Here is a 12,703-nt window from a genome sequence, read left to right as displayed (position 1 = left end):
GAATAATTGGAAATTCGTCATTCCCGAGGTAACAGTAGGTACACTGAGTGAATATACCAACTGACCGAAATCTGAAAAACAGGAAAATGCCAGCTAGAGTACGCACAAAATAACTTGGACCATAGAGGCGCAAACGCTAGGAGAGCGAGGAGCAACGAACGCTCTGTCGTGAACGACCGAAGAACAATAGGGGAGGTGCAGTTTGGCAGCTGAAGCCAGTGCAGAGAAGTGTGTCTCATGTAATTTGTAAGGCACAGCTAGCGAGTCTCTAAACGATCGTATTAACAAGTTATGTTAGTATGCACAATAATTCGGCGTTAACACCTGCGGAGTCGTTGTTCCCACTCTCGGTCTTGGTGGCATCGCTGATAGAATTCAACTGGTAGGGCCTTTAACATGCCGGTCACATTCTTTTGGATCCTCTCCACAGTCCCAGAATGACGTCCTTTTAAGACATTATCAATCTCAGGAAAAGGGAAAAGTAACAAGGACTCAGATCAGGTGAGTAGTGGGGCCGGGGAACAACAGTAATGCCTTCTGAGGTCAAAAGTCAAAAGTTACGTGATAGAAGTGGCCGAGTGACATGGGACGTTGTCGCGACGCAGCATCCACTTGTCTGCACTGTCCGATCTCATTCGATTCTCCTGAACCTTTCAAGGACATCTTTGTAAAGTACTTAATTGAAAATTTGTCCTGGAGGAACAGCTTCTTTATGTATGACACCACTACTGCCGAAAGCAAATCCGCATTGTTTTGATCTTTGATTTAATCACTTGAACATTGATGATGATAATACATTAATATTTATTAGGATTTATTGCCAAGAAGAATATTGAGTATTGTAGGTATAGACAATATTATAAGAGTAGTTATTTGATCTGCAGTTGGTGTACAAACGTTATTTATATTAGAGTAATGAAAGTACTTTCCGGAAGTTTTTCAGGAAAGGAGTGTTAGCCAACTCAGTCTGCTCATTAAGGATATTACCAGGGGAAGTGTTTTTGTGTGTGCGTATTCCTATTTCCTGTAACAGATTCATAGGGGTTCCTTTTTCTGCTAAATGTAATGTATTCCTATTGTTCCTAATGTATCTTATGAATGGTTTTCTTCTGAAATGTGGACTGCAAACGTAGATTTGTTCAAGTTTTCAAGCCTTAAGGCCTCAAGGTGTTCTTTGTACCTAATCTCGGAACTTCTGCCTGACTGACCAATGTACAGAATTGGATTAAAGGAGACCATTTACTAAAAAGCAAAAGCATCGAGCTGTCGATAGGCAAACACAAAGGAGTTATCCTTTGACGCACTAGAGTAAAATTTGTGTGTGTGTGTATTTTACTCTAACTCTCCATAGTATAACTCCGAAAGCTAGTTAAGTTTTATTTCTTTTGCATGTGCCTATCTAGTACTCAACATTTCTGTTTTTTGTTTGATTATTCTCCTTTAATCCTGAAGCATACAGCTTATTATGATGTCAACAATGTAGAAGAAAGAACATGTGTCACTTCGGAATTGTGTGCCAATCCTCTGCCAAATTGTTTTGAAATATTACCCTAAACATAACATTTTCCCCCCTCTGTTTTGAAGCAGTGAAGCCCAGAAAAATTATTGTAGCTTTGTTTTGTGCCTCGTTCTTTGTTTTCTTCATTGTGCGACTGGAATAGCTAAAGTTTACTACAACCCTCTCAAATACAGTTTTTAATGCGATTATTCTTCGCTCGTTCGCCTCTTCCGACGAAAATTTATTGGCGGTGCGTATTATCGCACATGTCTACTTGTGAGGAACTTTATCTGCAGCTATAGCGCACGAAGACTGTGGAGTCATATTAGTTCAAGTAGTTTCGAGAGTGGATTCATGAAAAATAGAGAAACATTGAGGTGATGGTTTTAAACTTAAGGTGTTCTACATACGCTCCCTCTAGTTACGTACAACACACACAACGTTGATAAAACCAGGTGAAACTATCAAAAACGTCCTTTCTTAGGATGCTGTTCAACTCGTGCATCACGATGGGTTAAAAGCCGGTTAGCTCGCCAAAGCGTCGACCCCTCATGTGCCTTTCCGCACGATGTCGTTTTGTGGTAGCTTCAAAATGATAACATACAATCTCATCAATGGTGATTTTTTTTCCAGAAAAGAATTGTCCACGTTTGGCATTTCAGTCAAGTCGCAACAGGAGCTCGTGCCTCGTTGGTTTTGTTCAGGAGTCGAGGCACATACGAGACAAACTTTGCACACAGTTTTGCTCTTTTGCTACTGGTGACGCAACGTTCACACACTACAGGCACACATTCGCTGCTTAACACTGTCTGCTCACAAATGGCTGGTGGAATTCACACCTGTTGTACAGTCGTTAGTTCAAGCTTCCACCATAGTTAATGCTCTGATGTCACTAATACACCAGTAATAACGTCAGTCACGGAATTTTTTGGACGGACGGTATAAGTTGACAGGTATGGTCTACTGACGCGGCCACCATTCGGAACAATGGGACGGGTTTTTCCAACCCTAAGTATGAGAAAGCCTTACCGTGCAGAGGACACGTTATTTTGCGCTAGCTCAATCTGCTATTGTTTTTTCAACAACGATACAAGATGCTTGAGAAAAGTAATGAGACTGACAATACCGCGAGCGATCTGGCGACGGTTTATCGTTGTTCTTGTGTAGACCGGCGTGATCATCCCTTTCAGATGTTCAGTCCGAGTTTCAGCTCCGTACAGCCATCTCGTCACTTTTGAGAGCGCCGTCAGCGAAGTTGTGTTTTCGCTGTGTGCCACGAAAACGGAACAGAGGAATTTAGAGCAAAGTTATGCGATCAAGTTATGTGTTAAACTTGGGGAATCCGCAAGTGTGACATTTGAAAAGATGAGACAGGCCTATGGGGAACATTTATTATAAAGAGCACAAGTTTTTCGCTGGCACGAATCGTGTTTTGAAGGCCAAGAACTCGATGAAGACGAATCTCACAAGGGAGACATTCAAATTAAAAAACCTACGCGAACGTCGAACCCGTGCGTGGTCCTGTGCGGTCAGACCAACGTTTAATAATAAGGAAAGTGGGTGACCTGTTAAGCGGTTTCACCGTACATCAAATTTTGACCGACGTTCTGCACATGCGAAAGGTTTGTGCAGAAATGGTGCCGAAAAACCTCAATGCTGAGCAGCAAGATAATCGAAGAAACTTGTGCGTTGATCTTGTTGAGAGAACTGCCAAAAGGACCACCAGTGGTTCAGTGGTGTGATCACAGTCCTGGATTTTTGAGTACGATCCTCAGACAAAGCGGCAAAGCGAGGGAGGAGTGGTACCCTGAGACTTCTCCTCCACCGAAAAAAGTTCGAGTGATTAAATCAAAGATCAAAACAATGCTGATTTGCTTTTTCGGCAGTAGTGGTGTCATACATAAAGAAGCTGTTCCTCCAGGACAAATTTTCAATTAAGTACTTAACAAAGATGTCCTTGAAAGGTCAGGAGAATCGAATGAGATCGGACAGTGCAGACAAGTGGATGCTGCGTCGCGACAACGCCCCATGTCACTCGGCCACTTCTATCACGTAACTTTTGACCTCAGAAGGCATTACTGTTGTTCCACGGCCCCACTACTCACCTGATCTGAGTCCTTGTTACTTTTCCCTTTTCCTGAGATTGATAATGTCTTAAAAGGACGTCATTCTGGGACTGTGGAGAGGATCCAAAAGAGTGTGACCGGCATGTTAAAGGCCCTACCAGTTGAATTCTATCAGCGATGCCACCAAGACCGAGAGTGGGAACAACGACTCCGCAGGTGTTTAACGCCAAAGGGAACTTCTTTGAAGGGGACAATATGGTTGTCTGAAAAAGTATAAGAACTTCGGTAGATAAAAAATTAGTGGCATTACTTTTCTCACACACATCGTATGTGCATTTCTCAGTGAAACACCTTTGATTTACAGGGTGACAATTACTGAACTATATAAAAACACGTAAATTAGTGACAAACTACGGCGTTCACACAATTTACTCAACATGTAAACGTCACTACAGATATTCGGATCTAGGTTATGACATGTTCGATATGCCTGCCATCACTGGCGATGAGGTGGCGCAGACGAATAGCAAAATTCTGCATGACTCGCTGAAGTGTCGGAACATCGATGCTTTCGATGACCTCCTGAATGGATGTTTCCAGCTTAGCAATGGTTTTGGGGTTATTGCTGTACACCTTGTCTTTAATACAGCCGGTGTGGCCGAGCGGTTCTAGGCGCTACAGTCTGGAACCGCGCGACCGCTACGGTCGCAGGTTCGAATCCTGCCTCGGGCATGGATGTGTGTGATGTCCTTAGGTTAGTTAGGTTTAAGTAGTTCTAAGTTCTAGGGGAGTGATGACCTCAGAAGTTAAGTCCCATAGTGCTCAGAGCCATTTAAACCATTTTTTTAAATACAGCCCCACAAATAGGAGTCACATGTGTTCAGATGCAGAGAATATGGCGGCCAATCGAGGTCCATGCCAGTGGCCTCTGGGTACCCCAAAGCCAGAACGCGGTCACCAAAGGGCTCCTCCAGGACATCAAACACTCTCATGCCTCGATGGGGTCGAAGTCCATCTTGCACGAACCACGTCTTGTCAAAACCAGGGTCACTTTGAACATTGGGGATGAATTCATTTCCCAAAACCTTCACGTACCATTCGGTAGTCACCATGCCATCAAGGAATATCGCACCAATTATTCCGTGACTGGATACTGCACAACACAGTCACCTGTTACGGAGGAAGATACTTCTCGATCGCGAAATGCGGATTCTCAGTCCCCCAAATGCAATTTTACTTACTGACGAACCCATCCGATGAAAGTGGGCTTCATCGCTAAACCAAATAACAATGTGCATACTAAATTCCCATCATGTTCTGTGGTTAACCTTGCTGTTTGAACGTCCCAGTGCAAATCGTTGAGAAGTTATGACGATTTTATTTCATATAGTTCAATAACTGTCAACCTGTAAGTAAAGTAATACACTAAGAACAGGGTAGGCGAAACAGTCTGGAACAGCGCGACCGCTACGGTCGCAGGTTCGAATCCTGCCTCGGGCATGGATGTGTGTGATGTCCTTAGGTCAGTTAGGTTTAAGTAGTTCTAAGTTCTAGGGGAGTGATGACCTCAGAAGTTAAGTCCCATAGTGCTCAGAGCCATTTGGACCAAGAACAGATCACTGCGGCACCTCTGATTCTATTGGTTTTTTGTTGCAGAGACAGAGTGCTGCGTGAGATATGGAGAAGCGACGTCGCGCGGGTCCGTCGCGGCAGCTGTCGTTGCAGGGCTGCGCCGCGGGCCGCCGCCCTCAGTTGCTGCGGCGCCAACGGTCCGAGGAGGCGGCGGGGGTGTCGGCGGCCCTCAGCGTGAAGGCGAGCGCCATCCCGCCCCCGCACCAGCCGCACGCGCCGCCCGCCGTGCGCGTCGCCTGGGCGCACGCGCCGCTGCCGCAGCTGCACGACTCGCTGCTGTTCTCGCGGCAGCAGCTGGCCGAGCGTCTGCGGCGCGCGTGGCGCGAGCGGGAAGCGCGTCGCCCCAACCTGGACATCTTCCTGGCGCACCAGCCGCCGCAGGCGCAGCAGCAGTCGCGGTCGGAGACGCCGCGCAGCCCGGGCGCGCAGTCGCCGTCGCCCGCCCCACAGGCCCGCAGCCCCATGCTGGTCGCACGCAGCGCCAGCTTCGTCGCGAGGCAGCAGCGCGCCGACAGCCCCGCCACGGCGCGCAACGAAAGCCCGTCCCCGTCGCCGCAGGCGCGGATCCTCGCCGGCGAAGGCGCCGCCAAGATCGGCTGCAACCCGCAGTTCTCGCCGGCCGTGGCCGCCGAGAAGGGCGGCGGCTTGTTCAGGGCGCAGCGCAAGGGCAACCTCACGCCCGAGTGCCCGTCTCCGTTGGGCGGCAGCAGCCCGCTGGTGCAGGCTCGCAACTCGCGGAATGCCAGACTGAGCGAGCTGCAGCTGGCCCTCGTCGACAGAGAGGTCGCCGCCGGCCGCAGGACGCCCGAGTGCCAGTCGCCGCTGGGTGGCGGCAGCCCCTGCCTGCAGTTCAAGAGGCTGCCGGCCAAGGTGGGGGACCTGCAACTGCCCTCTTCGGGAAGAAACAGTCCGCGCACGCCGGACAACCAGAGCCCCTTCAGCTGCAGCCCACTGGTGCCGAGGACCCCCCGCAGCGTCCACAAGATCGCGTCCGACCTGGAGTCGTGCTCCTCCGGCAGGAGTAGTCCCCAGACCCTCCCGCGAAAGCCCGCGCGGCCGGCGGACTTGCCACTGGTCGCGGACGCGAGGAGTTCTCCCCTCTTCTCGCCGATCGCTGGCAGCGTTTTCTGCGACGCCTTCGATTTCCTCTCGTCTTCGGCCTGTAGCAGTCCGGTGACTCCCAGGAACTGCCCACTCCCTGAGAGACCGGCAGATACCAGTGTAGCTGCCAAGTCTCCGGAAGATCACCCACTCACGGACAGGTACAGCCCGGCCAACGAACTGCCGACACGTCCGGCCTCCGTAAATCTGTCTGTGGACCTGACCAGCTTCGACGTGCGAGACCCGTCCGACTTTTCCAATCGCTCGTCTGTCGACAGCGACACAGACACAAAGGCGACTGTCGAGTGTGGCACACAACTATCAGCACAGGCTTCGCAGGATCTGCCAGCAGACTCGCCGTCTGGTGGGTCCAGAGATGACGTGTATGAGTCAGGTGCAACACAAAAGCTCGATGTCGAGGCGACTGCTACTGTGGCAGAGGACCCGAATTCTGTAAAGGACGAGAAAGACGACGCTGCAGTTCACAGTGTGGCCAGCTCGGCAAGCGCGCAGATTCCCTGCGTAACGGCTGTCGTTCCTGACAAGTTCCTCGCTGAAGTCAGTGCGCGGCTCACCAGCGTCGCTGAGAAACAGGTCGGTATTTGTTACTATTCACATTTATGAATACTTATGTTGAGATTTTTATTTATTTGCCGGTCTGAGTGGCCGAGCGGTTCTAGGCGCTACAGTCTGGAACCGGGCTACCGCTGCAAAATGGTTCAAATGGCTCTGAGCACTATGGGACTCAACATCTTAGGTCATAAGTCCCCTAGAACTTAGAACTACTTAAACCTAACTAACCTAAAGACATCACACACACCCATGCCCGAGGCAGGATTCGAACCTGCGACCGTAGCAGTCCCGCGGTTCCGGACTGCAGCGCCAAAACCGCACGGCCACCGCAGCCGGCGCTACCGCTACAGTCGCAGGTTCGAATCCTGCCTCGGGCATGGATATGTGTGATGTCCGTAGGTTAGTTAGGTTTAATTAGTTCTAAGTTCTAGGCGACTCATGACCTCAGAAGTTAAATCGCATATTGCTCAGAGCCATTTGAACCATTTTTTATTTATTTATTACGTTGGTTGCTTTGGGGAGAAAGGGACCAAGCTACAGGTTCATCAGTCTTTATTTATCAGTCGATATTTTTGCATGTTACTTGCATATTAGAAGCAGCCACAGCCTATGATGTACCCAAATCATTGACACTGATTTGTAGTACGATTTTGTAACATATTCAGTGTTCCAACATTATGGCCTACCTCGAAGAAACTATTGACACACGGATTTACAAAATATTGTTCCTGTGAAACGCAGCTGGCTCTTTATTCACATGAACAAATGAGCGCTTTAGATAGGCGATTACAAGTTAAACCCATATTTGTAGGTTTCCAGAACTTTGCTGACACTGTCCCTCACAAGCAGCTTCTAATCATATTCTGTGCACAGTATCGTGTCAGTAGTATCACTGGATTCGTGATTTCCTGTAAGGAAGGTCAGGGAAGACGGAACACGGAAACTTATCGAGTGAAACAGAAGTGATATCTGCGGTTCCCCAAAGAAAAGTTATAGGTCCTCTCCTGTTCTTAATCTGTACAAACGATTTGGGAGACAATGAGGACAGTCCTCTTAGATTCTTTGCAGATTATGCTATTGTTTACCATCTATTAAATTCCTTAATAGGCCAAAAGGAATTGCAAAATGTTTTACGCGAGATATGTGCGTAAACTGCGATTGATCCTAAACAATGAAAAGAACGAGGTCCTACACACCACTACTAAAAAAAAATCTGTTATACTTCCGTTACGCGATAAATCTCACAAATTTGATAGTTGTCTATATAAGTAATACCTAGGAATTACAATTATGAATACTTAAATATGAGCCACCATATAAAAAACGTTGCAGTGAAGTCGAAGTAAAGACTGCATTTTATTGGTAGAACACTGAGGAGATCTAACAAATCTGCCAAAGACACTGCCTACACTCTTCTGCGATATTCCTGCGCGCCATGTTATCAGGTAGAAGGGAATCAAAAAACTTCAAAGAAGAAATAGCGAATTGGCACGGATATAATAACTGACTTAAGTTAGTAATCACAGAAAGAAAGACCTTTCTCGTTGCAGTGAGATGTTTTCTCGAAATTTCAGTCACCAACTATCTCCTGCCAAAATATTTCTTGACTCCACCTACATAGGGAGAAACCACCATTGTGGTAAAATAAGAGAAATCACAACTCGCACCGATAGATACAGGTTTTCGCTTTTCATGCACTGAAGTGCCAAAGGAATTGGTACAGGCGTGCGTATTCAAATACAGAGATAGGTAAACAGGCAGAATATGGCACTTCTGTCAGCAACGACTTTATAGGACAAGAAGTGGCTGATGCAATTGTTAGATCGGTTACTGCTGCTGCAAAGGCAGGTTATCAAGAATTAAATAGGTTTGAGCGTGGTGTTATAGGCGGTGCGCGAGTGAAGGGACACAGCATTTCCAAGGTATCGATGAAGTGCGCATTTTCCCGTACGACCACTTCACGAACGTACCGTGAATATCACGATCCGGTAAAACATCAAATGTCCGACATCGCGGCGGCCGGAAAAATATCCTGCAGGAACGGGACCAACGACAACTGAAGAGAATCGTTCAACGTGACAGGTGTGCAACTCTTCCGCAAATTACTGCAGATTTCAATGCTGGGCAATCAACAAGTGTCACCGTGCGAACCATTCAACGAAACTTCATCGATATGGGCTTTCGGAGCCAGAGGCCCACTCGTGTAGCTTTGATGACTGCACGACACAAAGCTTTACGCCTCTCCTGGGTCCGTCAACACCGACATTGGACTGTTGATGACTGGAAACATGTTATTTGGTCGGACGAGTCTCGTTTCAAATTGTATCGAGCAGATGAACGCGTACGGGTGTGGAGACAACCTCATGAATCCATGGACCCTGCATATCAGCAGGGGACTGTTCAAGCTGGTGGAAGCTCTGTAATGGTGTGGGGCATGTTCAGCTGGAGTGGTGTGGAACCCCTGATATGTTCAGATACGACTCTGACAGCAGACACGTACGTAAGCATCCTGTCTCATCACATACATCCGTTAATGTCCATTGTGCATTCCGATGGACTGAGGCAATTCCAGCAGGCCAATGCGACAACCCACACGTCCAGAGTGGTTCCAGAACCACTCTTCTAAGTTTAAACATTTCCGCTGACCACCAAACTCTCCATAAATGAACATTATTGAGCATATCTGGGATGCCTTGCATCGTGCGCTTCAGTAGAGATCTCCACTCATTCGCACTCTCACGGATTTATGGACAGCCCTTCAGGATTTATGGTGTCGGTTCCCTCCAGCACTACTTCAGATATTAGTCGAGTCCATGCCACATCGTGCTGCGCCACTTCTGCGTGTTTGCGGCGGCCCTACACGACATTAGGGAGGTGTGCCAGTTTCTTTGGCTCTTCAGTGTATGTGCTATTCGACAGTGGATCGGTCGAGAAAGTTTCAAAGTTTTTCCATGAACCCTTTGCCATACACTGAAGTGTGAATTGCAGAATAATCCTGTTGATCTAGATGCAGATTATTATCATCATCGCTAAAATCCACCATAAAATATTACTTCTTTTGAAAATGGTTACCTACGCAGCTTGATGACTTAACACATTGTAGCAGTGAACTAGAAAAAAAGCCGGCTTCTGTGGCCGAGCAGTTCTATGCGCTTCAGCGCGGAACCACGTGGCTGCTACGGTCGCAGGTTCGAATCCTTCCTCCGGTATGGATGTGTGTGATGTCCTTAGGTTAATTATGGGACTGATGAACTCAACGTTAAGTCCCATAGTCATTAGAGCCATTTGAACCATTTTTGAACTAGAAAAAGAAGAAACAAGCGATGTTGAGAAAGAGGAAAGCTAGAGTTAAGGAAATAATGAGATTGAAGAAAGTAATTTACGACCCAGCTACAAAGGAATGAAAAGTAGTGAAACGAAGTTAGTCCTAATGGCAGAAAAGTAAGGAAGTTAGTACTTCACTGTCCGGTCACATTAATGTGACCACCTGTCAGAAGACAGGATTCACAAGCGCAGGAAGTTGTCACTAAGGTTCTGGAAGGTACCGGCAGGGATTTGGAGGCATGCTGACTCAAGTGCCATGGCCAACTGCGCTATGTTTCTCGGTTGAGGATCCATTGCGCGAACAGTCCAATCGAGGTGGCCCCACAGGTTCTCGACTGGGTTTATATCCGGGGAGATTGGTAGCCAGGGGAGTACGGTAAACTTATCCTGGTGCTCTTCGAACCACGCACATTCGCTGGAGCCGTGTGACACGTTGCATTGTCCTCCTGGTAGATGCCATTGTGCCGAGTAAGAAACAAACCACAAGTAGGGATGGACATGGTCCCGAAGGATAGATGCACACTTGTGCTGATCCACTGTGCCTTCCAGAATGACGAGATCACCCAGGGAATGCAAGGAAAATCTTCTCCAGATCATAACGCATGGGTGGTGTTTGCTTTGAGACGTTTCACACCGTACACGCTGTCATCATGTCCAATGGGGCATAAAACGTTAGTCATCTGAAAAGACCATCTGTCGCCACTCAGTGAAAGACCAGTTGCGGTATTGGCGTGCAAATTCCAGCCTTCGTCGCCGATAACAGCAGTCAGGGTGGGTGCATGAACCAAGCGCATGCTGCGGAGACCGTTACGCAGGAATGTTTGCTGAACGGTAGTTGAGGAGATACTGTTGGTAGCCCTCTGGTTCATCTTGGCGATCAGTTGCATAACAGTTACCCGTCTTTTCGTCCGCACACGTCACGGCAGCCGTCTTTCACGCCTGTCATCTATGCCCTGTGGTGCACCACAATTTCCTCGGTGCCCGTTTTGGAGAGCGTCATTTTGCTATCCGTGGTATACTTTAACAACGGCGGCACGGGAACCGTTGACAGACTTTGTCATTTCGGAAATGCTTCCACCCCTGGCCCAAAATCCAATGATGATGCCCTCTCGGACGTCAGATAAATCGCTCCGTCTCCGCATAACGACAACGACTGCACTGTTTGCCGCGTCCTCCCGGCATGCTTTGTATACCCTCCACCCCTACTGCTGTTTGCGAGTGGTTACTGCACGCTGATGTGGAACGTGGGCGGTAGTCACAGAAATGTGACTCGACCGTATATAATTCTGAGGTTCTAATTGTTCATACTTCTGTCACGTTTTGTAAGCGTTTATTGAGATGAAGTTCACCAGTCGCAGTCCGTAACTTCGAATCCGGGCCGCTGCAGCAGCCCCGGCATTCGACGTCGAACGTGGAAAACATAGCCTCTTCCATTCTGGCAATTCTTCGCACTGATCTTCATGTTCTTACTACGTAGAATGCCACTGCATGTGACTGAGATTTCTTTCTTTTTCTGGTATAGCAGACCCTGCTGACGTGACGCCCTGTCTTCCATTTCTCTGTTGGTGTTCGCACCAGACCATAACTGCTGGTCCACATCATGAAATGAGGAGTCGATACTCCTGGTACATCCCGCGAAGGTCACGCTGTCCGTGACAAGTGCTGACGTCAGTCATCGTTTCTTTGCACTGTCTCCTCTGATGCAGGATTTACGGCGAATTGGTGCTGTTAGACATTACCAAGTTTCATGTACTTTTCATATTTCAAGTTCAGGATCAGTAGTTTTGTCATGGAATTTGTGTCTATTAGTCTGTTCAGAACAGCTTGTCCTTCTCTCTCAGCCGGCCGGAGTGGCCGAGCGGTTCTAGGCGCTACAGTCTGGAGCCGAGCGACCGCTACGGTCGCAGGTTCGAATCCTGCCTCGGGCATGGACGTGTGTGATGTCCTTAGGTTAGTTAGGTTTAATTAGTTCTAAGTTCTAGGCGACTGACGACCTGAGAAGTTAAGTCGCATAGTGCTCAGAGCCTTCTCTCTCACATTTAACACCACACAAAATACGATCTCTTAAACTGTCTGTCTCTGTATCAACTGAGAGCCTAAGGTCGAGGCACTTTGTGACTATGTTTTCAGGTTTCTCCGTTTCTCCACAAACGCATCTGTCGCTGCTTCTTACCCCGAATCTATGGAGATAATATGGATAAGGTCTGTCTCCCACCAGTGGGTGGATCAGTCACTTGGAAGGAACTCGTATACGCACGTTTCCTGATGTAAGGTACAATGGTATACACTTTTCTTCTTGTACTCGTGGCGTTCCAGACTAGTTGCAATTCATCAGTCAGCCACTTTTTCAGCTACTTCTCTCAGTTAATAGTTTAAAAGATATTTCGAATTTTTTTTTTTTTTTTTTGCAAAACTGCCTTTCTGATCCAATACTCGGTACACATCCCTAAGCAGTAGGACGATCGGTTACATTCTAAGTAACAATAAGATTCCTTCTACCAATGTTGTT

The 12,703-nt window shown here is 47.7% G+C and overlaps 1 protein-coding gene across 1 annotated transcript in view; it reads left to right on the top strand.

The window, feature by feature from the left end:
• The first annotated feature begins 5,241 nt into the window (after positions 1–5,241).
• LOC126188548 (nascent polypeptide-associated complex subunit alpha, muscle-specific form-like) overlaps positions 5,242–12,703 on the top strand; it is an 85,259-nt gene continuing 77,797 nt past the window's right edge. Inside the window, exons 1-3 of the mRNA XM_049930147.1 lie at positions 5,242–5,376; positions 5,458–5,594; positions 5,676–6,891. Of these exons, the coding sequence (XP_049786104.1) occupies positions 5,242–5,376; positions 5,458–5,594; positions 5,676–6,891 (1,488 nt within the window). The remainder of the gene's footprint in view (positions 5,377–5,457; positions 5,595–5,675; positions 6,892–12,703) is intronic.

This window comes from Schistocerca cancellata, chromosome 5, assembly GCF_023864275.1.
Source record: "Schistocerca cancellata isolate TAMUIC-IGC-003103 chromosome 5, iqSchCanc2.1, whole genome shotgun sequence".
Classification (NCBI taxonomy): domain Eukaryota; kingdom Metazoa; phylum Arthropoda; class Insecta; order Orthoptera; family Acrididae; genus Schistocerca; species Schistocerca cancellata.
The sequence above is the reverse complement of the archived record's forward strand: the minus strand, read 5'-3'. Positions and strand labels throughout refer to the sequence as shown.